Below are 25,470 nucleotides of genomic sequence, written 5' to 3'. Positions count from 1 at the left end.
GTGCAGTGAAGGGCTCCAGATAATTTCGACCCCCTGGGGTTCTTTAACGTGCACTGACATCACAAAGTACACGGGCCTCTAAGATTTTACCTCCATTGAAATGCGACGACCGCAACCGGGATCGAGCCAGAGTCTTTCATGTCGGCAGCCGAGCATCTTAACCACTCAGCCACCATGGCGGGTCAAGAAAATTGTGAACGGGACAACTCAAATGCAAACACATACGGAAAAAAAAACAAAACAAAAAACTACACAAGTGAAGAGTCAGAAACAGAGATTCATTACCATTTTCGAAGAATGGCCGTTACGCTTTTGAAGTCATCATTATTAATCACACAAGCATTTGTTTTCCCTTAATAAAAGCTCAGTGCATTGTGCTTTAGATGTACAAAGGTGAGTGCACTTGCCTAGAGTGCTCGAGTAATGCTTTGTGGAGAAAGGAAGTGAAATTTTGAACCAGGCACCGAGTTTCACAGACACTACTTGCGCTCATGCGAAACTGAATGAACATACAAACAGTGCTGGCACAAGCATGATGCACTTAACAAAGAAGCTGCATTGCAACTTCACTTTATCTGCTCTGTGGCCCACTGTTCGACTGCTCTAGACAAGTATGCTCGCCTCTATATGTACAGGGTTATAAACTGGTGGAGTGAACATAGGAGCAAAGGGTGGGCTAAGCGAGAGCTCTGTGCTGCAGGAGAGTAACGCTCGAAAAGCACAGGAGCCATGATAGTTTTTGAAGGTGCCTGCCTTTGCTCACTAGTTCCAAGTAATTAATATGTGGCCTACCCGTGTGTTCCAAGTAATTAATATGTGGCCTACCCGTGTGTTCCCCGCCAGTGGACGATCGATGTACTACTCACATTTTATTTGTTCCACACAGTACACAACCACAGCCCACATGTGGTGTTCCACGATAATAAAAAAGTACATCACTTGGAGATAAAATGTGTTTTATAATGCAGCAAGGAAATGTGGATGAATGAAGTGAGAGGGGAGACTTTCCCTCTCTGTTTCCTGGTGTCCTAGCTCCAGTCGTCATTTTCCTCAAACAAATTTTGCGTGACCGTGAGCTCTTTGGGACTCTTCTTCAGCAGCTTCTGCTTGGACCCATCTGCAACGAGTGACGGCATGTTTTTCTTTAATGCTTCACGATGTCACCACGACCTCTGGCTCCAAATGCTTACCATCTTCTTCAATTTGCCTAGAAACAGTGAACACGAAAACCAGCCAAAACAAGATGAGTGGCTACAACGCTGACGCACATGAGCCCACGAAAGCCATGCACGTCTGAATATGACCACGTGAAACAAGTAACACAAGGCTGCTGTGACAGCCACGATTAGTTAACCCTTTGCAAAACTCTGGAAGTCAGCGGGGGGTTTGACTCAAACTGCTAGCTGGTTACCCAGTGGGTTTCTCAAATGGATACAAGCCATCGCCCGGCCTGGTGCTCGGCTTCCCAGGGTGCATGGCTCCGGAAAGGAGCTTGCGCGTTCAAAACCCATCACTATAGTCTTAAACAGGCATTTCGAAAGCACCATTTTTTTTCTAGTTTATTTAAGACAATAATACATAATTTTCTTTGGGGACGTGACTAAAGCCAGGAAACTGGCTGACGCTGTCACGCCACCCTGAGGCAAGCAGCGGTTGACACTCATGTACAGATAAAGAAGAAAAAAGAGACACTGTTTGGAAATGAATGAGAAACAAAATAAACATGTTTTACAGAGCACTCCCGAAGAAAAAGACAATATAAACCCGCCTTTTTAACACATCAAAAGTCTCTCCAGGCATAAAATACAAACAAGATTAATTATACAGTTCCACAAACAACGTATGGCTGGAAAAAAAAATCCAATATACACAACACATAAACAGAAAACATCCAAAATACATAAACATGACTGAAACTGTCGACTTGAAAAAAATTGTTAAAAAAGATTAGAGCGCTACTCTTCCTTCAAAAACATATTCTTCAGTATTTTCTTAACTTGGTTTAGAGAACGAGCATTTGTTAATACATTTTTAATCATTGGATAGTGGTTTATCAGATCTGGTATCTGATAGCTTAATCTTTGGTACACATAGTTCGTTCGCATTTGGAATTGATTATGATTATAATATTCTTCCTTAAGTCGTATGAGCTCCTTTTTTCATAATATTTTGATTCAAAAGCCTTTCATCGGACCGGTATTGATGATAAATTTCAAGTGTTAATTTGTATTTGTAGAGCCTACGTATTTCAAGAATCCCGTACGACTTGAAGTAAGGCGTGCAACTTTCCGACAGCTCTAAGTTACCGATAGCTCGTATTGCTCTTTTTTGAATTGATAGCAGGGAATCTAAATTTGTTTTAATTGTCGTTTGCCACACGAGTGAGCACTAGCAAAGGCGTGAGTGGATAAGAGAATAGTATATCTGTCGTTTGATACCAACTGGAAGATAACACCTTACTCTATTTAAGATTCCTAGAGTCCGAGAGAGATCAATTCTAAGTGCGTTAATATGCGCATTCCACAAAAGAGTTTCCTGGAAAGTAATACCTAAGAATCTGGCAGTCGAAGACTGATTCATGTCCATACTTTAAGCTTTAAAGATGGAAATGTATGCACTGTAGCGACTTTAGAACGGAATAGTACGTATATATTTTGTCTTGTTTATGTTCAGTGCGAGACGGTTACATCCCAGCCATGAGGTTAAGCTCAACTTCCAATTGTTCGCCTCCATAAATAATGCCTCTAAATCAATTCCAGAGAAGAACATATTCGTGTCGTCAGCACATAGCACCAGATTTGAAGTGCCCGGTATTATAACAATATCATTAATATACAGAAGAAATAAAACTGGCCCTAGGATGGACCCTTGTAGTACTCCGTATGACACACTGTTTGTTACTGCACGCGAGATTAAATAACTCCTAAGAAGGTTCAAAGCTGTACCCCTGATGCCATAATACGGAAGTTTTTTTAGGAGTATATCATGCTGGACGCTATCGAATGCTTTCTTGAAATTGAGGAATATACCAAGAGTTAATACTTTGTTTTTGATATTGAGCAGAAATTCTTCTTTTATTCCAGGTAGTGCTGCTTCAGGTGACTTATTTTTCTGAAAGCCAAATTGCTGCCTCACTATAATATTTTGCGAGGTGAGAAATCCAACGAGCCCTTTGTTTATAATGTGTTTGGCTATTTTGGCGAATACAGAAAGCACGGAGATTGGCCTATAATTGTTCAATTTATCAAATGAGCCTCCCTTATGTATAGCTGTCACACGAGCAAGTCTCATTTGGATGGGAAAACTCCCGTTGAGATAATTCGATTACAAATGTGTGCAATAGAGGTGCTCACTCGTTGACTCACAGCCTTCAGTGGTTTCGGTTTGATGTCATCACTTCCAGATGCACATCCGTCTGTTAGAGACATGATTGCATCATGCACCTCGCTGGAGTCAGTGGGGGATAAGAATATTGTATTCGGGTTGTTTGGAGTAATGAAACACTCACACGACATGCCAGAAATTGTATAGGTCCCATTGCTGGACGGAGCACCAGCAGCAAGAAAATGTACGTTAAACATGTTTGCTAGCTCTAGTTCAGATAGATCGCCATTCTGAAATTTCACTTTGTTAGTTTCTGCGTTTTTATAGATTATTTCTCTCACGGTTTGCCATACCAACCAAGTATTACCATTCGCCTGAAAAATATATACGAATAGTATTCAAACTTTGGTTACTTTATGTCCGAATTTAGCATGTTTCGTGCCTTCTTAAATGCGCGAGTCACTTTCATCTTTGGTTAGCAAGAATGTCTGGAAGAGTCTGTTTTTCTGTTCGATTCTTTTAAACAGTTCACGAGATATCCAGGGCTTGCATACTTTTTTATGCCTTTTACGAAGCCTAAGAGGAAAACATGAGGCATAAGCAGATACAAAACATGAAAAGAAAGCATCATAAGCGGCATCGGGGTCCAATAACTAAAGAAATGTTCCAGTTGACCTTGCTGAGCATGTCCTTAAACTTGTTAACATTGGGCTCGAAAAAGTCTCTAATTTGTGCTTCATATTCGGGGGCGATTGGGTGTTCGTAAGGTAACACACAATATATTGGCAAATGGTCACTTAAAAAGCTCACCGAAGTGCCCTATTTTATATTCTCGTGAGAAAATCTTGTAATACGTAGAACAAGAATGCTTTGGGAGGTTGATTGAATTCTAGTTAGCATGGTGATCATGTGGCGACCACCATGGCCTTTACTGCACAATGTGGAGTTCGGTCCCCCGCAGACTGATTTTCCATTGAGGGAGGGAAACTCGCTAAACCGTGGCAGCCTGGCATGTTTTGGGGGCAGAAATTAGACACAGCGCTGGATACTTCTACAGTCAGGATAATGCCGGGCATGTTTTCTGCATGCTTCTGCCATGCGTTGCAGGAGCAACGAAGGATTAGGCTCCTTGCCAAGTGTGAGCAGGGAATAAGGCTTTCAGTAGGTATGCAACGCTGCACCCAAAGCCTGCCGTTAATTCATGCCATGGTAAAGAGGTTTTTAGTATGCAGGGATGCCGTCTTTCGGAGTTTTGTAAAGGGTAAAGTTTATTACCTGTGCAGAGTACTTGTATTGGAATTTATGAATATAATTATTTCACCCTCCTGCCTTAAAAGCCAGCAGAGAAATCAATACTAAGGACACAAAGCACTTTGACTTCCATGGTTAGTTAGCTGGTGGTAAATTACCCAAGCAGTTGCCTGCAAAGTACAGCACAGCGAACTCATGCATTATTATTTGGCACCTCTGGCCTCCACACTAAAAGCTAGCAGAGAAATATGAGTACCAACCCACAAGGCACTGCGCTTTACATGGTTAGTTATCTCACTATCTACTGAAATATCTCACTAGCTAAAGAAATACTATGTAGCTGAAATATGGCAGAGGAATTAGACTTGAACCATGTAATACACACACCAAATGTCTGATGATCTGTCAGAATGACAAAGCAAACACCACAGAAAAGGATTATGCAATAAATGATCACAGAAAAGGTGTAACTGGAGGCCATAAAGGAAACCATTTCGCCACCAATTACAACTTCTGCACTTTTGCTCTGAAAACAGTGTCTTGTTTCTTAGAAAACAAAGGGGCACTGATTTTCCTGAGGAATATACTTCCGTTTGTTTCAAGGAAATAATTAAATACTTATTTTCTCATAAACAACAGATACAAACGCTATGACAAAACTAGATCGTAGAGCACGTTCACAGCTACAGCCTTTTATTCTTTGACCTGGTTCCGAAAACTGGCTGGGCACCAATGATGGGGTGCATGGTGGCACCAAATGATAGGAAATTGTTCCCCCAGGAACTATACTCTCCATTGCCACCAAAGGGATAAAAGTCACAGTGATGGTGCAGTCTGCGAAACTAGCAACTTGAGATTAGTGGGTCCTCATAAGCTTGCAAACTGCACTCTTTCAGCTTGTGCGAGTATATTCAGGGAGCCACCCACGTGACACCCACCGACTCTAAAATGCTAGCTTGATTGCTTAGCCTTGAAACACCACTAGCCTTGAAACGCACATTAGAGGAGGAAAATTGGGGGACACTTAAGTTCCACCTTTAAGAGTATGATGCGACAGCGGTTCCTCTTGCCCACGCAGACACGGACACTGTTGCCTCTTTCACAGTCACATTCATTATGTGAAAGACCACCGGAAATACAAATAAAGCCCGGCTTTAACCAAGCCGCACGAACGTGTCTGACTCGCAATCCGAGGGCCTGGGGGTCAGCGGTTTCGATGCGCCGCTGATGTGGCTGATTCCATCTATGAAAGCAATCGACTAGTCCTAATTTTTCTATCACGCTGATGGCAACGTCGACACCGGATTTTCTGCCAAACGAAACCTTCACGCTTTTGCATAAGAAACAAAGAAGAAAGCACACGAATGTGTCTTCCCAGCTGTTGCAACCTGGCAATAGGGAAGATTAGCCCTCGGAACGTGCTAGTGAGGCTGTTCATTATTTTTTTCTAATGTGTACTTTTCACAAGCATGTGCTCACCAATTTCATCTTTGGGCGCCGAAGCAGTGAAGCTAGGCACCGAGGAGCTCAAGGATGCAGACCTGCAGAAAAAGAAAGAAATGCTGCTTTGTACAGAGCCTTCCAGAAATGAGAGTCCCTCTGAAATAACTGCAAAAGCATGATTGTACGAACACATTTTACAGCGTTAGGTTTTCATACCCCCCCCCCCAATTTGATAGTCACTGTCTGCATGAAATGATGTCATATCATAACAAAACATGACATCATTTCATTCAGCAGCAGCTGTATATGTCAGGGGAATGTGGAAGAATGTGATGTGAGAATTATGTTCAGGATTCAGTCACATCACCTGTTAATGTGACGTCATGTGGCCCATGACTCGTGTGCACCATAGGTCATGTGAATTGCTATCCGATGTGCAGTCGTCCTCCGCACGAAATGTAGTCATCTCATTACAAGTCATGCCGACTCATACGTCGGGTGACTTGTTATGCGACGCCATTTCATGCACAGGATGACCATGCATCCCACAGCTAGTCACAGGACCTATGGATCACGAGTCATGGCTCAGGCAACTCTGGTCATGCAACTCAAGTCTTAAACACACTGTCTTGTCACATTCCCTCCTCCACATCTCCCTTACACAGTTGATGCTGAAACTAAGATCACATTGTGTGAACACCCAACTATTTAAAAAAATGTTTTAGCACAAATTGCAGGCACGTTAACTGCAGAAATTGAGGCATGTCATTATGTCCTCAGTAGGACAAAACAGACTGAAAAAATTCTGCACATATTAACAGGTTCTCATGCCATTGTCCTGCCACGTGCTTGCACCACTATGTTTCAGCACTCTTTCTTGGATATGGATAAAGCGGGTAGCAAAAGCATTTGAATACAGAAAACGTCATCTATTCCCACTTTGCTGTGTGATGTCAGTGCATGTTAAAGGTCCCCAGGTGGTCGAAATTATTCCCCAGCCATCCACTATGCAACCTCTTTCTCTCCCTCTTCTTTAACTCTCACCTTCCTCCCTTCCCTCACAGCACAGTTGAGCAGTCCACCAAGAAGTGAGACAGTTACAGTGCCATTTCCTTTCCTCAAAAATCACCAATTTTCACCAAAAATAAAGGAGTGTGACATCAAGTTCTGCATTTGCTTTAGTACAGGTGCAGCCATTTCTCAGGGGTGAGAGTGTGTTGCAGCCGCAAATAAGTCAGTCAAGGCAAAGCTATGCTATCAATACTTCTGTGTCAATGTCCATCAGTACTTTTTGTGCAAGAGCAGCAAAGCACTGGCACAGTTGCAGCTTCACCCAACAGCTTTTTTCCTTTGTCTGTTATTCACAAAGAACCTCTCCAACTGTTCTCACAACAGCAACACCCATTACTGATGGGTTAGTAATAGCTCCGTATACAGTTAAACCTCGCTACAATGAGGTTGAAGGAGCCCAGAGATTACTTCGTTATAGCTCGTGTTGATCAGCTTCCAAAGGGAATCGTTATTCCTTCGCTATAACGAGGTTCGGCTGTATATAATTACACCACCCCACTTAATACTAGAGTCACAATCGTAAATGCGTCTGCTGGATCGGTGTGTCGCCTAATTCTTCAACATCAAAGCTGTTCTGCCACTTACGACTGTGCCTGGCGTATGAACTGATGAACTGTACCTGGTTCACAGTGCACTGCTGACACTGTCCTCCCAATGTTTTGCAACATTGCACATTCAGCACCTCTTTTTGTGCAGTGTGACAACATTTAACGCAGATCAACAACATCAACAAAAATCGCGATTCTGAAACGTAGCGATAACACTTGAAGAAAAATGTTGGCATGTATACAGCTTGCAAGCATACATATACAGGGTTTGATTCAAAGCACACGCATGCAAACCTAGCCATCAAGGAATGCGATGTCCACAATGAACAGTTCTTCTGCAAGTACCATTCCATTTCTAGTCCACTCACTGTGTTTCTTTACACACTTCGATGCTAGGGAACAAATTATAAAGTCCATAGCCTAGATGGCTACAGCTCGACGCCACCTCGTTGCCAGCCGTTTCCTCCTCCCTGTGTGACCAACTTCAAATGAACTCCGGGGAAAAAAGAAGCTGGCTTGTATCAACAGGCCACCGCGATGTAATCACAAAGAGACCACTATGACCGAAACATGAGGTTTTGTAAGCTAGAAACAGCCATGAAATGAAATACAGGTATCGCCGTCATTGGCCGATTTCGACAGTAAGATGCATGCGTCGACGCCGATTTTCGGGCACAGATCACAGCGGCTATGCTACACCACCATTCACTTCAAAACAGTGAAAAACCATCCTTTTTGGTAAGGATGTCACGAGTTTGAATATACTGGCGGGAAGATTTGTAAATCAGATTCTCCTGCTGATAAATGCGTTGTTTGCTGCCAGACAAACATTAATGTTATCAGAAATTGCCAGAGAATTCATTTTTACTGAAAACTATAATCAGATGATGTTGCCCTCAGAGTCCCTCTAAGTAAAGGGACTATCAGGACAACTTAATATAATTTTCTCTTAGCAAAATTTGACTGCTTGGATTTCTATGGCTCTGCTAATGTTCGTTGGTAGCAAAAAAACATTTTCCTGGGATATTTAGATTAATAAACGAAAAATTTTCTCCCTGGCACTAGATTCAGACTCGTGATGTGGATGATGTTGAGAGAATTATCGACTGCGTGATCACTGCTCCAAAATGGGCGGCGGTGTGGTCTGGCCTCAGAGATCTGCAAGAAAGAAACTATATTTACGTCATCACAATTTGCTGGCGAAAATGGCTTACGGTGGTGATGACCAGTATTTATGTTTTTACAGCTTTGTCTTGCATTTTCGGCTTTTTATAGATAATAATAAAAGCTCTATTCTCAGAGAAAGAAGCTCCTCTGTCGTTAAAACATGGTAATCAATCGATACAAGCCAACCTCAACTTGCCTTCACTGTCCCCTTTAAGCAAACTGCAAATTTCCAGTACGCCAAGTATACTTTTTACTTGTTGCCATAGCAATTGCTTTACTATATGACCACCAAATGCTGTATGAATAATGAGAGGACTGATCTGGGCCTCTGTTGGCCCAGATCACGACAGGTATGTAAACAGGGAAAAAGACAAATGAACACAAGAGACAGACAGATGCCAACATGCCAGAGAAAGATGCCTAACAGATACTCAAGAGACTCATAAAAAAACATGACATCAGAGAAAAACGGCCATCCATGCATCTTTTCAGTGTCCTTCATCTGTACTTGTCTTTTGTGCTCTTTTACATTCCAGTGTGAATACAGTGCCATTGGCCTCTGCATTGCTTCATGTGCCTTGGAGCAGCGCGGAGTAGGGGCAGATAAGCTGGCCGCCTGGTGTGCTGACCTGAAACTACTAGCCCCTCTGAGAGGGCATCATCTGGTCATTGTCATAACCATTCCCTGACTGGAGCTCCACGTCTCGCCGCGAGAGGTGCGTCCTGATGGTGGTCCAGATACAGTCAATGAAGTCGTGATTCGGCACTGCTTTGGGGGGCCATGGCATCGAGGAGGAGTTCGAGCAGAGCTGCTCGAGTCTCTGAAGACACGCTTCCCTGGAGACCAAGAACAGGTTAGAGAGACTCCGGACGTTCCGCCATTCCAGTCAAGTCAAACAAGGAGCCCCAACTGTGCATGTCTGACAAAGTTATCAGAGACTGTTATGAAAGAAGTTGGCCTATTTGGTTCATTACATACAAATAAACATACAACAATCAACACGATAAAAAAAAACGGGACAAAGAGATGCAGAAAACAAAGGCACTCATGCTGTGTGCACCTCTTTGTACTGTTTTTCTTGCAATAATTTCATACGCAATGAAAGAACAAGTGGCACAAAGTGTTATAGGCAGATAAAACTCGAGAACAAAGTGGCTAATGCCCCTCAAAAGAGGCCCCCCCCGCCCATAGCACCCACTGAATGCCATGTCATCATGGTTATTCCTGCTGCAATTGCCAGCCACCTGCGAAGCCACACTAGCAGGAAAAGAGATGAACCACTAAGCCATCACAACCAACTGATGTCACTGGCTGCAAGGGCTTCATTTGAGAGGCATGAGCCGCTTCGCTCCTGAGTTGTATCTGACTACAGTTCGATCACATACTTACACATTATACTTCCCTATCCACCTTACTTAAAGGAATAATGAGGATCAACTGAAGTTTGCCTGCATCAATTATTAAAATCTAATGACAAGGAGACCACTCTCCTTAAAAATTGAGCACCGGTGAGCTAGAAGAGGCTAAGAAATTCAAATGCACTCTAAACGCACTGGCTACAGCACTACAGTATGTCTATGTTGTGTGACATAGAACAAGTTGGTATGCATGGCATATAGCATGGCACCTTGAAAGCCCCGTTAAACACAAAACAGTGGCGACAAGCACTCTGCAAGAAGGGATGGAAAACAATCAACTTGACTGTTGCGCAGCCGGTGGTAATGATTCATAGAGCTGCCCCTACTCCTTTGAGGGAAGTTTCCTAAAGGTGAAATAAATTTCCTATTCAGGGAAGTAATTAAGAACAATTATTGCCCACATCAGAACAGCCATGCAGTTGCGAGGGAAAGCTGTACAGCTTTTCTTCAAAAACTGACATATGAATTAAAATTTACAGAACTTCAGGACTCGAGTCAATGACAACTGGCTCACATGCAGGCTCTGCAACTTCATCATGAACAGTGTGTCAGAAAGTGGTCTACGCCTAAGCCTCCTTTATCACAGCATTTTTTAGAGTTTAAGAGGAAAGGCCATACTGAAAGGAAAACGGTTTAGACATATCAACATGCCAGTGAATAACTCCATGAAATACTAAACCAATGTCCCCTGCTGTAACTTGCTCTACCCACAGACCAGGGACCTTTATTGTAACATTGGTGCACCCCATTGACCATTCCAGCGCCTTCTCCAGGCCAATGCTGTTGTCAAGAAAGGTGGCTGTAACCGGTTATACCACACAAGAGATACTGAAGGTTTCTTTTTTTTTTTTTGTAGCAGAACGAATCACTGACCCATCATTGAAATAGCCTGGACAAAAATTAGTTGGCACCATCTCTGTCATGCCCCTTGAAAGCCAAGCTACCTGCCAGGGGACGTGCTCGTAACGTGAGGAAACCACTTTTCAAGGAAAAACTGGAAGGTCGGTTTCCAGTGGCCCCAGAATTCGAGCCAAGCACCTCTCACAAATGGAGGAGGCAGACACATTACCACCAGGTCATTAGTGCTAAAGCTGCTAGCAAATGTGCTGATTGTGTCTACCAGCTTCAACTACACATGTCACTCAGTGCAGTTTCAACAGTGTAACATGCCGTTATGTCACTCAGCAGAGTTTCAATAGCGTAACATGCCATTCTGCTAACATTTAATTCCTTTAGTGCACCGGCATATCTCATTAGGGGGAGTGGTTCCAAAACACACTGCCATTCTGGAACCCTGCCCCTTTTGAAACTGCCCTAAAGAATCCCTTTACCACTTGGTGTGCATGGAATAAAGGAATAAAAATCAATTTCCCCTTAGAACAGTACTTATCCTCATCATGAATGTCCTAGCACACTAAATTCATCTCCTGCACAAGTCATTAAAATTTTGGGAAACTTCCAAACAACCACAGTGTAAACATAACACTCTGCACCAAACGCACTTCTAAAATTGGCATAAATTTTTTGGCAAAAATGTCCATCAGGCAAACAAATATGGCATGTATGCATATCCACATTCAGGCAGTCCTGACTATCTGTAGCAATAATACACCGTGCCATAACTGGTGGTGGTACAAGGGCCTGTTCAGACAATTCACTCAGCACGACATTCTTAGAATTAAGGCAGTGAAATTAAAGCAGACGGAACAGGCTACAGGCGTCCATTTTGGTGCTTGAGGAACCCATTGTAGAGTCTATGTAACCCAGTTTGCAAACCCTAGATTTAGATAAACATCTGCTGGCATTTCACGCTAGGATATCTAATAGAATAAATACTGTCTATGGAGAAATGTCATCAGATGTTCAAAAGGATCTCCTAAAGATGTCATTGAGATTTATAGCCAAGTAGACTATTTTCGGGCCAAATAGGATAGGAATAACTTTATTAAAATGCCAGCAACCGATGGTTTAACGCGTCAGATAAACACCTGGCATTACACAGGCCACCAGCAGGGGTCGGAATTTCAAATGGAATGGACTCAGCAAAGAAACCTTCATCTGCTGGAATTCAAAAGGCTCTCCTACAAACATCTATAGAATATTAAACAGATAGACTGTCTTTAGAGAAACATCACTGGTATTCAACAAACACTCATAAGGAACTCTATAGAATTTCAAACAGAGTGGACTCACTTTAAACGGAAACTCAAGGGACTAGGAAAATATGTTCCTTTTATCAGGAGTTCCATTTACAGAGAGAGCAAGCAGAATGGCATATTAATAGCACAGCCTTGTTTTCAAAAGGATACGCAATGCATATGAATGTTTATTACAAAGTGCTGAAAATGACAGGAAAAAAATGTCTAATGCAAAACCACTCTTTCCACTTGTAAAGTATAGTGTAAATGGCCACTTATTCAGCAGTGAAAAAAAAAAAAAAATTACACAAACTTTTTGCTTTAGCTCTCACAGCCATTTTTTCTGAATGGTATCACCCATACTTGGGAGGCTTCACAAAAACAGCTCTAAGATTCGCTCTTGCTAAAGGAAGCTCTTCAGCATTTGTGCTGCCAATCCTGCTTGTACTGGAAAGGAAAACCGGATATAACCATGATCGATACCAAAATGGCACTGAGCTTTCCGAACTACCATATTTACCCAATTCTAAAGCGCATTTTTTTTCTTACGAAAACCCAACTTCAGAACACGATGCTTGTTATGGTAAGATACAAACCTGAAACAATGTTACAATCAGTCCCAGCGCCATTGCCATAACAACATGGCAGCTAAGCTATTTTCATCCTTTTCTGTTGAGATGTTACGAGAAGTTTTCAATTCGCATAGTTGGAAACTTAGTGACTTTAGGCCCAACAGAACATGTTTCCGCGCTCAGTGGATGCAGTGGAAGCCCCGAGGGTGAGGCGCAAGGCTTTCAGAAGCGCACTCTTATCACGCTCTCACGAGGAAGAGAGATAGGCGTTTAAGCTGGTGGCGCACGCCCGTAGCTTTCGCTGCATAGCCACAAAAAGCTGTCCGCGAGTATAGTACCTGCTTCCGCTAAGTTGCATAAAACTCCATGTGCTAAAAAAAAAGTAAACACATGTGGAGATCAGTTCCGTTAACAAAAATTGAAACTGCGCACTTCGGTCCGCTCACCATGGTGGCCACTTTCCCAGAAATGCGGTAGGTAGAGCAAGAAAAAATTTCTGGTAAATGACTTTACTTTACGTAACCTCTGGACAGTGCGCCGCGCTCCGCAGTTTTGGTTTTGTTACTATTGAGTGCCGTTTTCACTAGGCTTCGATCTAAAGGAGGCGCTATCTGGTGGTGGTGTAGCTCAGTAGTTTCGATTTCGACACCTTGTCACTATGCTGACCTGACCTTGTGATGCCCAGGACAATCGCACCTTCCATGGTGTCAAGACCGCGAAAGCAGTCCTTGGCTGCTTTTAGAAGGAAAGTAATCATAGCTGCCGAAAGCATTTGTTCCGCATCAAGCGCTGCTACATGGTCTGGATGAGATAGGGAGAGCTGCAGCTACTGTCGCCGGACAAGGGCATCTCTAGCCACACTGTGCAGTGGTGGACACTTGGGCTAGCATTCCCAGGGAGCTCGCCGGTTGTAATTTCAAGAAATGCGAGATATCAAACACAGTCGACAGTACCGAAGACACGTTTTTTTGGAAAGATGTCTGACAAGGGCTTTTTGGAAGACACTACACCCGACGACAACTATCACTTAAGCACCAACTACGGACACTTCCGAACCGTGCGTGTCTGCATAGCCTACACGCCCGCGTGCGTGCCGGAACCGGTTTGCGCATGCTCGCGGCGCAGGACACGAGTAGGCACGAGTGCGGCGCCCTATGTTGATGTGTATCTCGCAGATATTTGCCGCTTCTGCTACACGCATTGTATCTGGCGCGCTGGCGTACACAAATAATTGAAGTACGTTCAGCTTTCGGGACTTCCGGAGCATCGTTGAGCTGTCTGCCTTAGTGGCATTATATGCGGATCAAACTTGAAAATGAAAATTGGTTTTTGGGGAAAGGAAATGGCACAGTATCTGTCTCACATATCCCCAGAAACCTGAACCATGCCCGTAAGGGAAGGGATAAAGGAGGGAGTGAAAGAAGAAAGGAAGAAAGAGGTGCCGTAGTGGAGGTGCTCCAGAATAATTTCGACCACCTGGGGATCTTTAATGTGCACTGGCATCCTACAGCACATGGGCACCTATGCGCATTGCCTCCATCGAAATGATGCCGCCGCGGTCAGGTTCCGTTTTTGCTATGCCCAAATTACACCTCGTTTTATATGCAGGTCCGTATTATGCGCAGGTTTTTACAGTAACATGTAAAGCGAAAGCAAGGATGAACAAATTGTGCTCTTCTATTTTCTCAAACATGAAAATCAGGCACTCGTTGGAGTGGGCAGTGCATAAGAACCAGGCAATTTTGGTAGCTGAAGTTTCGGGTCTGCTTCTAGTTTCCTTTTAGTAGATGGCAAAAATATTCTGTTTCCGATCAATTAGATTTTATTTTACACTAAGCAATTTACATCTATTGAAATTCTCCTGCACATTAGACTCTCTTCAGGGTAATGTCTGCTGGTATTCAAATGGCTCTCATAAAGAAGTCTCCACAGAATTTAAAATACAGTAGATTGTCTTATGGACAGCCGCTGGCATTCGGCAAAATCTCGAACAGGCATAATTATGATTTGAAATCCACTGACTTCCGATGCTGAATCTTATGTGAAGGTAAGGTCGGTGTTCACCCACATATGAACAGCAACCTGTGGAATGCAACAACATACCTCTTGCGTTTGCGTGCTGTGCTCAGGTCTTCTTCCACAGGTGGTGTGGCATCCCCGCACGAGGGCGTCTTGGTCCTGCTTAGCGCCACGGTGGGTGCTAGCGGTGGTGCTGCTGCTGTTGTCGCTGCAGCCGCCATCGCAGGCGCACGTGATGACCTGGTCATGTAACTGGTGTAGCTCTGCAGCCGGTAGGGGTCGTGGGATGACGCCTTGCCACCCAGTTTCTTCAGAGCTGTCATTTCAGATGGTCACCACGGAGAGATGCAAGCGGAAAAAAGAAAAAAAGAATGTTGTCTGACATGAGCAATTTTATGCACTGGAGCTATTATGAAACACATGCTGCAAGTGACTGAACTCCACAATCCACCCAGTGATGGAACTGATGGAACTCAGCGCTTTCCATGCGCGTTCTCATGAAAGTGCTTATTCGTTACCTTGTGTTGCTAGGGGGGTGCTAGCCATGGCCACAAATGCTTGAGTGCAGTTGATCCAGTGGATTACAATTTGACCTGAGACAAAAAAAAACAACATTTCACTACAGTTCTCATCCACTTTTTGTATGCTTAAAGAAAGACAAAATTAAGAGAAAAGCAAGAAGTTAAAAACAATGCAGTGGATCTTTTGGTTTCTGCTGGTTCTTGCACCACATACAAATGCAAGTCATGTAAATACCTTCGCAGTACAGCCTTTCTTCTATATATTATTTTCTCTTTGTGAGCCAAGAAATAAAAGGAATACTTATGACTTACCAAAGCTACAGAAAAGCTGGTTGAGGTCGCTGGCACGCCATTCCATGGGAAATGTGATGTGCAGCACATGGCTGCGAGATGGAATCACTGCAAATGTCAAACAAGAGACAAGAGAGAGTTACTGTATACCGTTAAACGCGTGTAAGGGCCGCACTTTTTTTCCAGATATGAGGGCCAATTTTTGGGGTGTGGCCCGTACACGCGATTTACGAAAAAAAAAAAACTTTTTAAAAGTGGAAAAACATCAATCAGGAAATCAGCGGCATTTATTCTATGTTCAATCATCCCTCGTGGCGTATTCCCACTCCGAGCTGGTGCTGTGCTCCAGTGCACGCTCATCCCACAAGTCACGCAGCACGTCCGCTGTCAACGCGTAGCCGTTGTTCCGCGCTTCCACCACTAAGCAGAGCAGCTCTTCTTCCAGTTCAGGAAACTTGCAAGGCTTGCCTCGGAAAGTGCGCTTTTTGCAGCTGGTGTTCCTCAATGCGTCCTTTTGGTTGCACCATCGTCGGACGCACTTCTCGGCCACATCGAATTTCCTGCCCGCCGCATGCTTGCCGTATTCGATAGCAAACTCCCAGCCGTGTAGCTATTAAGGCGCTTGCCTTATCGTGCTAAAACTGCTAAAACTACAATGCTCTGCGGCAGTACACGAAAGCCACAAACCCGAGCCTTTGACAGCAACAAAACGCAAGAGCTGCTGATACTGATGCCGATATCCGTGGGCGGCACCTGGAAGCTCCTGTGCGCATGCGTCGCCTCCTCGATGAAGCGCACCATTGCTTACAGCCGAAGTTGCTCGCGGAGACCACGGCACATGCATTTCGAAGGCTATTCCCGCATGGGTTGTGTGGAAAGTTTGGGTGCGGCCCTTACAGGGATATTATTTTTTGCTAATATTTCCTTCTGGAAAACAGGGTGCGGCCATACTCGGGTGTGGCCCTTACATGCGTTTATATGGTATATCTATGACACTCTTTGGCCACAGATGCCTTTGCACCATAAAATTCTATAATAATCAGTTACAGTATACAGTGTACAGAGATATACACAAAGGGTTACCTTATGCTTAAAAAACCATGCTTTGCACTGTGCTTGTCCCAAATGCTGCTACATGGTGAGTCACTGTACGTGCTCCTCAGGTTGCAGACACACATACAGCTCTTAGGTACACAAGGACAGTTGTGCTGCCAATATGGCCAAGTTGGCAAAGTTTGAAAACATTGGCAAACATCGTGGCGTTTTTTAACGGGGACATCTCGGACTTGTTAGGTCATTTAACCTGCTCTTTCCTCACAGAAAAGATTGCCAGCACGCAACAGAGGTGACCGCACAGTAATGCTAGGCCTTGCGTAAAGCAACCTGCCAACGGCCACCGACATTGGCCGCGGTGCGCTTGCGGGTTGGAAAACTATGTGCAGTACCACGTGGCATGTCACTGCGTCTTGCCACGGTGTAGTTTACAGCTGGCGACAAATGTGAACTGGCATTCATATGGGCGCCAGCGATCCTCTCGTTTCCCGTCACTGTTTTAAGACATGCGGTGCGTACAGAAGCTGGGCTTGCTGCGCAGTGTGGCCAGGCTACGATTCCCTTGTTGAAGTGTGATGGTTGAGTTAGGGTAGACGGTAACTTACAGATGATCTGGTGCTCGAGTCGTACCCCATTCCCAGGATTGAGGAACTTTTTTTGAGGCTGACAGCGGGCAAGAATTTTACAAAACTCGATTCACACAAAGCCTACCAGCAGATCCCGTCAGATAAAGTGTCAAAAGCTGGCCACAAGCAATGCTTTAAAAATTTGTACCTATTCACAAGGCTGCAGTTTGGTGTTTTATCAGCACTGGCTCTATTTCAAGCGAGAGATATAGGAAAGCCTCCTGCACGACCATGATTACACTGCAGTGTACTTTGACAGTTTCCTGATCACATTTCCAAAGGCAACAACCAGTGGGCAAATGTGTACAGTCTTCGACCACCTGAAAATCATGGTAATGCAATTGAAGTCATCTGAGAGTTCTCGAAGCCAAAGGTACAGTACTTAGGCCATATCATTTGTGCAGCTGGGCTGCGATCAAGCCCGTCTAAGACTGAGGCCATGCTGAAAAGCCCGTGCACCTGGAGGGGTCAAGGAGTTACCACAGGTATGTTACTTTTACAGGCTTTTCCAAATCTATCACCGCACTACATCCTCTCCAGTGCTGTGGCAAGTACAGCATTATGGTCAGGATGTCAGATCAACCTCGGGCCACACAGAAAACAGTACAACGTGTGTTTCCATGAACTCGGTGTCCAAGGGAACAGTCACTGTGCCAACATCCCTACAAAGTGAAGCTCTTTTTGCTGCACGAGGCACTTTGGGGTGTCCGAAACAAAGGCCGTGGCAAGTAACCATGAGTGGTGGCCCACCTTGAATAGCAACATAGCCAGTCATGCCCTGGCCCTCCGTGGAGGAACCTTGCGTGTGGCCTATGCAGGGCCAGACAGCTAGTTTTTTATTGCAGTGGGAGAATTCTCAAAATGAATGGAAGTACAGTTAAACCTGGATGTAATGAGCCTCTATGTACAGAATTCCTGGATTTAACGAAGTTTTTGAATTCCCCAACGCTGCCCCATTGAAGCCCATGCATTTTCGACCTTGATGTAACGAACGCGTTGCGGCAGTTAACCTTGATGTAACGAACTTGCAAAACTGATCAGTCATTACTTTTTGCACTTTTAAGGAATATTCAGCCGAAGAAATGCACTAGATTAGTGAATATTAATACTGTAAGGAGCCAGCAGCTACGCGAACGCCTGGGATTGCTGCGACTGAGAAAAGTTAGCGATGATGATGGCGGCGGCTAGCGCCGCTCCGTGTCTAACGTAGCAGCCTTTTCAGGCTTTGCTTGTCTAGCGTGACATGAGGTAGCATTTGTAGCAGCAGTTGATTTCTTTGCAGCATTTTTTTTGTATAGATTTGAGGACAAGCATTCTTATTTTTTGATTTTCATTTGTTTCAACGGCTCAGACACTTTCTGTATAAGAATGCACTTTAAAAGCAACGCTGATGGCCGGTTCTTTCATTGCCAGGATGGGGGAAGGGAGAGGGGGGAGCGACTATGCGACAACAACGACGACGTGTTGCATTCACCATTTTGCATGTTGTCCCTCATCTGTAGGGTGGCTAAAACGACTAGCCACCTTAGTCTGCACGTGTGCGTGTGTCAACTGTTCTCTGGTGCTGGTTCGTCAAAATTTTTTTTTGAGGTGCTAGGCCTGCCTGTCGGCGTGCAGTCATGCGTCTCCGGTTGTAACTGCGTCGTCAGTTGGTCGTGATAAGTTCTACTGCCAGAAAAGGAAAAGTTCTGTCTTTTGATGACAAACTCGCAATTTTAAATGCAGTCTCCGCGGGTGAGAAGAAGGACATTGCCGCCCGTTTCAGCATTCCAGCGAGCACCCTATCAACGATTTTGAGTGCGGAACACACCATAACGATTCTGCTGTGCCCCAACCTCGACGGCACAGACAAGCGAGTCCCGCTAGTTGTCAGCAAAAGTGCCCGTCCCAGGTGTTTTAAGGGAACGAAGCATATGCCCGTGAAGTATGTGGCGAATTCCAAAGCTTGGATGACTTGGCCAATATTTTCTGAGAGGTTAAAGGAATTTAACCAGGAAGCCAGGTGGCAAGGCCGTCAAGTTTGCCTACTGCTGGATAATTGCTCGGCGCACCACGTCGAAGGCCTGCAGTTGTCGAACATCGAACTGCATTACTTCCCGGCCAACTGCACGTCCCTAATACAACCCCTGGACAAAGGGGTCATTAACAGTTTTAAATGCTGTTACCGGCGCTGAATAATCCTGAAGATACTTCTTGACATCCGGCTGGAACGAAAGATGAAGACTGACATCTATCAAGCAGTCGAGATGCTTGCTGCCTCCTGGCAAGAGGTCACGGCAGAAGTTATCGCGAACTGCTTTTTAAAGGTCGGAATAGCCAAAAACGCACAGGCTAGTGCCGAGGAGGAGGAGGAGGAAGACCTTTCTATTCCGTCTGATCTGGCCGAAGCGTGGAATGAGCTACACACTAACGGTGGTGTACCCGACGACTTTGAACTGAGCGACTTTTTGTTTGCTGACAATGCCGCGATGGCTACAGAAGAAATGACGGATGCAGCACTAGCTGAAAGCGTGCCAGATCCCTATGGCGGTGATGATGGTGCCTGTGAGGCAGATCCGTGTGACGTGCCTACTGCAAAGGAGGTGATGAACGCAATGGACGGTTTGCACCGTTTCGTCGGCTCACGCGACGATGAAGGAGCTTTACACGATTTAGCTTTTTAGAGCGGCGTGTTGTGCCTTCACTCGTGCAGAAAAAAGCAAGCAGAAATTACGCAGTTTTTCACTGTAAAATAAACACTTGAAGGGCAAGTTCACCTTCACGGATATCTTGAGCCGTTTGGTTTCGTTTCTGCATCAGTTGTACGAGCCTGTATGTAACGAAAAATTGCGAGCTTTTGTCAACTTCGTTATATCCAGGTTTAACTGTATTTCCAGTCTCTACACCATCTTCTAAAGTGGTTGTTGCAAGCAAACAGATTGTGGAGTAGTGATCCCTGCAAATGATTGCGAAAGACTGGTCCTGGGGATCTTTGTACTTGTATTGCCGCATGCTCTTAGCTGGCAGGTCTACACCTTATAAGATTGCTGCCTTCAGAGTTCTTGATAGGGCGGATACTGAAAACTGCATTGGACCTGCTACACCCAGACCCCAAGGCTAAGATGCCACAGAAGCAGCTTAAGCAGGAGATCGGATAAGATCCAGGGGCAAAAGCCAGACATTTGGGCCAACCTGGAGTGCGGGCGTTTACAAGGAGCTTCAGTGCTGATATGTCCTGACTACCTGCTGTCATCAACGAGCAACGCAATCCTTCCGTGGATGTACTAAAAGATGGACAGTGTTTGACATGAGATGTAGATAGTCTCCATGGTGATCTAACACCGTCCACTCCAGCAGCCCCCATAGCCCTAGATGTCGCTCCAAGCCCCAACACAATTCAACAGCAACTTACTTCAGACTGCCTTGAACATACCAATTGTGGGCACGAAGAGAAACCACTAAACTCACTATTACAGCACCCAGCACTATTGTTTCACGTTGAAGCACCAGAATGCAATGACCTGTTTTGTGCCGCTGGTCTTGACACCGTTTGGGCTACTCTAATAAAAGGGGGGCAGGATAAGTCTAGTTTGCTACTGCAGCTTCCAAGGGCGTCACTGTTTGAAGGAAATAAATATGGCACACATGATCCAGCTTGGTAACTAACTGCCTTAACCTGTCCCAGCTACACGTGTGTGTCACTTTCAGTCTGACGGCGGCTGGCATGGCCAGAGACTATGTTGTCAGCTTGGTGCACTTTGTCGGGAGTGCCCTGTACCTTGCCCCTCTGATAAATGACTACTGACGTCACCCCTCCAGTAAGGAAGTATGGTAGCTCTACAGCAGCTTTGTCATGTCAGAATTATGTGAAACTACCGTACTAGGCACTTTTTCGCTCAACTTAATAAAATTCAAGGATCAGTCTGCAAAGTAGAGTTTGTTACTGCTACATGGTTCCCCTTCTTTTATTTAATGCCTGGCTAAGTCTTACAGGTACAGCAAAATATGCTGATCATGGGCGAGAACAGTTTTTTTGCAATGCATGCATTATTTTTGCGTGCTTTGTGAGGGAAACGGTTGTTTTTAGCTCAAGCTACATACGTGCATGAATATTTAAACTATTCAGAAGTGCTGTGTTCGAAACTACAGCAGAATCTCAGTGATATGAACACGGCTGACACGAATTTCATGATGATACAAATTTGCAAAATTCCCCGGCCAAATGTATTGTGTACAATGTGCAGAATTTCGGATGTTGATACGAACACGCAAACCGCGACCGCACCCCTGAACATTAAACGCTGCATGCACACCGCTGAAGTCACGATTGCTAATCGTGCGGTACACACAGTGCGCATGGAGCGGTGGTGCGCGGCCCGCACATCGCCAAAGTCGCAATCGCTAATCGTTCGGTACACACTGCGAGTAGCGAGCTGTGGCTGCATAGCAGTGAATAAATCCTGTGAGCTGAAAACAGATCTGTGCGAATGCCTTTTTCCATTCTCTCGTTCCTACCACTCGAACTCCTTCCTCGGCACATCTTAATGTTGCCAACATCTACCACTGGAGAGAATAAAGTCATTCTTCCGCAACATATTTAATGTTCGGACAGCAGTCCCCCCCCCCATCACAAGAATGGCAGAATATGTGCTTTGCTGGATGCAATGATGCTGCTTCTAATAAATCACCAAAATGTATAAATGCCACTATCCACATGCAGTCAATGAATGAGTAATTCACCTTCGTTTCCAGCCATGTTCAGGGATGGTATGTCTTGTGAGAACATCATGTGGACCCTGGAATGTGCACACGCAAAGTAGAAGTGAAGTTGAAGTTTCCAAACAGCAAAGAAGGGCCTCTAGAGGTACTGCTCATGCACGGAAGATCAAACATTTAAAGTGTAGCAATACGTACCTGTTTATATATGGCTTCAAGATGGGACTGCTAGCCTTTAGCTCTGTCGTGTGGTCCTTGCTCTTGCCTGCAAGGATAGAGGGATTTCGAAAACAAACCCAAAAACTACTTTTCTGCTGGCAGTCGTTCCTCACATCGTACATAATAGGTCCTAGAGATGATGATGATGTTTGATGCAGTGCAGAGCCCAACACCCCCTTAGATATGGCAGGAATTCTCAAGGTTGGTTCCTTTTAGAAAAGGAACTGAAGAAGGGTGGTAATTTGGGCCTGTTGGCCTGAATTACCACCCTTCATCAGTTCCTTCTGGAGTGCTTCTAGAGTGATTTTCAGGTTCCTACAAAGTCCTAAATATATCTATGCTCAACCCTCACCTTTCCTTTAGCCTGCTTTATTATTTTGGAACTGACCATGATGTAGTTGCTTACAGCAGACTTTATAACTACAGAGCCAGTCATTATTATTGAATTTGGCCATCTTTTTTTTTTAAGCTGGCTGCGTGAGATTAGCATGTCTGCGGGGATGGGTGGCCATAGCTGGCGCAGGACAGGGTTAACTGGAGAATAGTGGGAGAGCCCTTTGTCCTGCAATGGACATAGTTAGTACGATGATGATAATGATGATGACGAAATAAGCTGAACTCCTCAGGAGATGCAGTAGCATGGGGGGACCATTGGGCCCACTGCGTCGCACTCACCCAGCTGGTGGCAGAGGCCCATGAAGCACAAGCCTGTGACGAGAGCATCATAGCCCGCCTCGTGGAACTTGGCGGCATTCAAGTCATAGCCGTAGCCAGGATCGTGCTCTGGAAAAAAGGGGGGAGGGCAACAGCCGAAATAGTTGGTGGTCTCTGCTTCTTCTATGTAACCAGACTCAAAATGTTTCACAACGCAAACCCTGGCCTGCCTAGCCTCAAGAACTGGAGTGACAACAAATGAAGAAGCGGCAATCGCATAGCAGTTTTTTTCAAGCTTCGCGTGACGTGTTTTGAATGTTAAGTCACAGCTACCGTTTGGCTGTTAAAACCGGGTCCCAAACAGCACGAATTTCAATTGTACATTAGTTGGTGGGCATAGGTGAATACCATGAGGTCATCCATGAATACTGATCTCTTGTGCATTTTTACAAAGAAGAAGACTTGCACCCAAAGCCTGGTGTCTACACTCCTTTGAACACCGACAGTTGCACAGGTTTTTCTCTGGGTTGCTTTCAACTTCTATTCCACTAGATGGCACTGCAATCACAACTTCTCGAGGGTGGCTCCATTGGGCTTCAATGGTCTTGGATGGCCTCTTTTGCCCCCCAAGACCATTCCAGCAAAGGCACGGCACTATCGGGGCACCTGCATTCCATGCACCTTTGAACAAAAGGATCCATTTCTCAAAGGGCTCTGCGGTGCCCGTTGTCAGGAGTGCGAGAGTGAACTGCAGACAGGTCATTAAAAAGCAACTTCCTTTCTCACAACCTAAGATGAGAGACCGCATAAGCTCATCATTGTGCCAAAAGCATAGACAACAGCAATGTCCACAGAGGCAAATCCAAAATTCCAATATGAGAATTGGTTTTTGCGGAAAGGGCACAATAACTGTCTCCTTTCTCCATGGACACCTCAAACGCGATGTGAGGGAAGGGAAGAAAGTGGTAGTGAAAAGTGAAAGAAGAGAAAAATAGAATATTTTCGACCACCTGGGGATCTTTAATGTGCACTATCATTGATTGACACCAATAATGGCGCTAATAACCAGCCAGCAAGGAGGGATGTCCTCTGTGGCTTAGACGCCACTGCCTTGCATAGAATGGAAAACAGGGAGGAGGTCGGGGATTGTCAGAGCTATCTGCTTCCCAAACATTTTCTTTAGGCCCGCTTGCTAATCGTTACCCCAGGAACAAACTTTCTCCTTCACTTGCGTGACGTGCGTCTGCCAAAATCTTGCACAGAGCAGGTTTCTACAGTGGTGGCAAGGGGCACGCATTGCAGCATGGTGGCACGGAAATACTCATCCGTTCAAACCATGGTTTGCAGCATGACCTGCAGGCCACGCAAATGACATCATGAGCAGTGTGTGGTGTGCCACGGTCATCTGAGGTGTGGACAGGTTGGGCGCACGGCTCTGGTTTAAGTACAAAACTAATATTATAACTTGTAGGAGAAACAAAGCAGAGGGCAACAGTAGTGATTTTTCTTTTTTTCAAGTCGGTTTTATCTCGGTAAAGTGATCCCTTGAAGTTGACGGATTTTTTGGACTGTTCAATTATTCGGACCATTCTTCAGGTCCCGCTGAGTCTGATAAACCGGTTGCTGACTGTAGTAGGCACAGTGAGTACCTATGGCATTTAGGACGGTCAACAAAATGCCCTGCTATTGATCATAGAAGGTGATACTTCTAGACGCAATGGGAAATAAATTTCTAAGCTCACTGAATGAACAAAATTATATGGTTAAATTTTACAATTTTTACTCCCTGTGCCTTGTATACAGCAAGTGGCGCTGAAAGTTCAACAACTGTTCTGCCATTGTGCTACAGCGTGTAGCTGTGTCACTGCTTAATGTTCAGCTTCTTAACTGAAATAAAATTTGCAAGGGTAGACGTGCGGGCTAGTTGGTGGTTCATACAGTAAAACCTCGATAATTCGAACTCTGTTAATTCGAAATCCCGGATAATTTGAAGGTTTTCTGCGGTCCCATATTTTCAAAGTAAATTTGGCCGGATAATTCGAACAGGCGGCCTGCGCCAGCCCGGTTTAATTCGAAAATTTTGGGTGCTATGTGGCAATGCCTAATCCATGTTTCGCCCGCAAACCCGGCGAAACGACAGCCCTACGGAGCCGCGAGGCAAAGCCACATAGCAATGGCGATGATTTACAGGCGAAGCGCCCCAGCCGGAGCACTTTCGGCACAAAAATTGGTCCACAGTGCGCCCCGCGGACGTCCGAAACGTGCGCCTGCAGAGGAGATGTGCTTCACTGCACTGCAATGCAGCGGGCATACCGGTTTTTATCACGTGATCTTGCCCCCACTCCATCCCACGGCGTGCTTCACCCTCTCTTCGCACAGCATCGGCGGGAGCACGTGTTCCATACCGCGACCGCTCTTCCCCCGTGCCTCCGACGCTGCAAGTACGCTGCCCCCATCGC

The 25,470-nt window shown here is 45.0% G+C and overlaps 1 protein-coding gene across 2 annotated transcripts in view; it reads right to left on the bottom strand.

Annotated features, from left to right (window-relative positions):
• Positions 1–854: 854 nt before the first annotated feature.
• LOC144100913 (poly(A)-specific ribonuclease PARN-like) overlaps positions 855–25,470 on the bottom strand; it is a 54,910-nt gene continuing 30,294 nt past the window's right edge. The window contains exons 12-20 of one of the 2 annotated variants that reach the window (XR_013307891.1): positions 23,033–23,140; positions 22,337–22,403; positions 22,163–22,218; positions 15,786–15,872; positions 15,471–15,545; positions 15,037–15,268; positions 9,434–9,641; positions 6,055–6,116; positions 855–1,117 (exon numbers count right to left, since the gene is read on the bottom strand). Coding sequence is in view for 1 of the 2 variants with exons in the window: in XM_077633827.1 (XP_077489953.1) it covers positions 1,029–1,117; positions 6,055–6,116; positions 15,037–15,268; positions 15,471–15,545; positions 15,786–15,872; positions 22,163–22,218; positions 22,337–22,403; positions 23,033–23,140 (776 nt within the window). In the remaining variant the exon portion in view is untranslated. The remainder of the gene's footprint in view (positions 1,118–6,054; positions 6,117–9,433; positions 9,642–15,036; positions 15,269–15,470; positions 15,546–15,785; positions 15,873–22,162; positions 22,219–22,336; positions 22,404–23,032; positions 23,141–25,470) is intronic. The other variant, XM_077633827.1, reaches the window with a different exon arrangement.

The sequence above is a fragment of the Amblyomma americanum genome, chromosome 8 (assembly GCF_052857255.1).
Source record: "Amblyomma americanum isolate KBUSLIRL-KWMA chromosome 8, ASM5285725v1, whole genome shotgun sequence".
In the NCBI taxonomy this organism is placed as follows: domain Eukaryota; kingdom Metazoa; phylum Arthropoda; class Arachnida; order Ixodida; family Ixodidae; genus Amblyomma; species Amblyomma americanum.
This window is presented reverse-complemented; position numbering and strand designations above follow the sequence as displayed.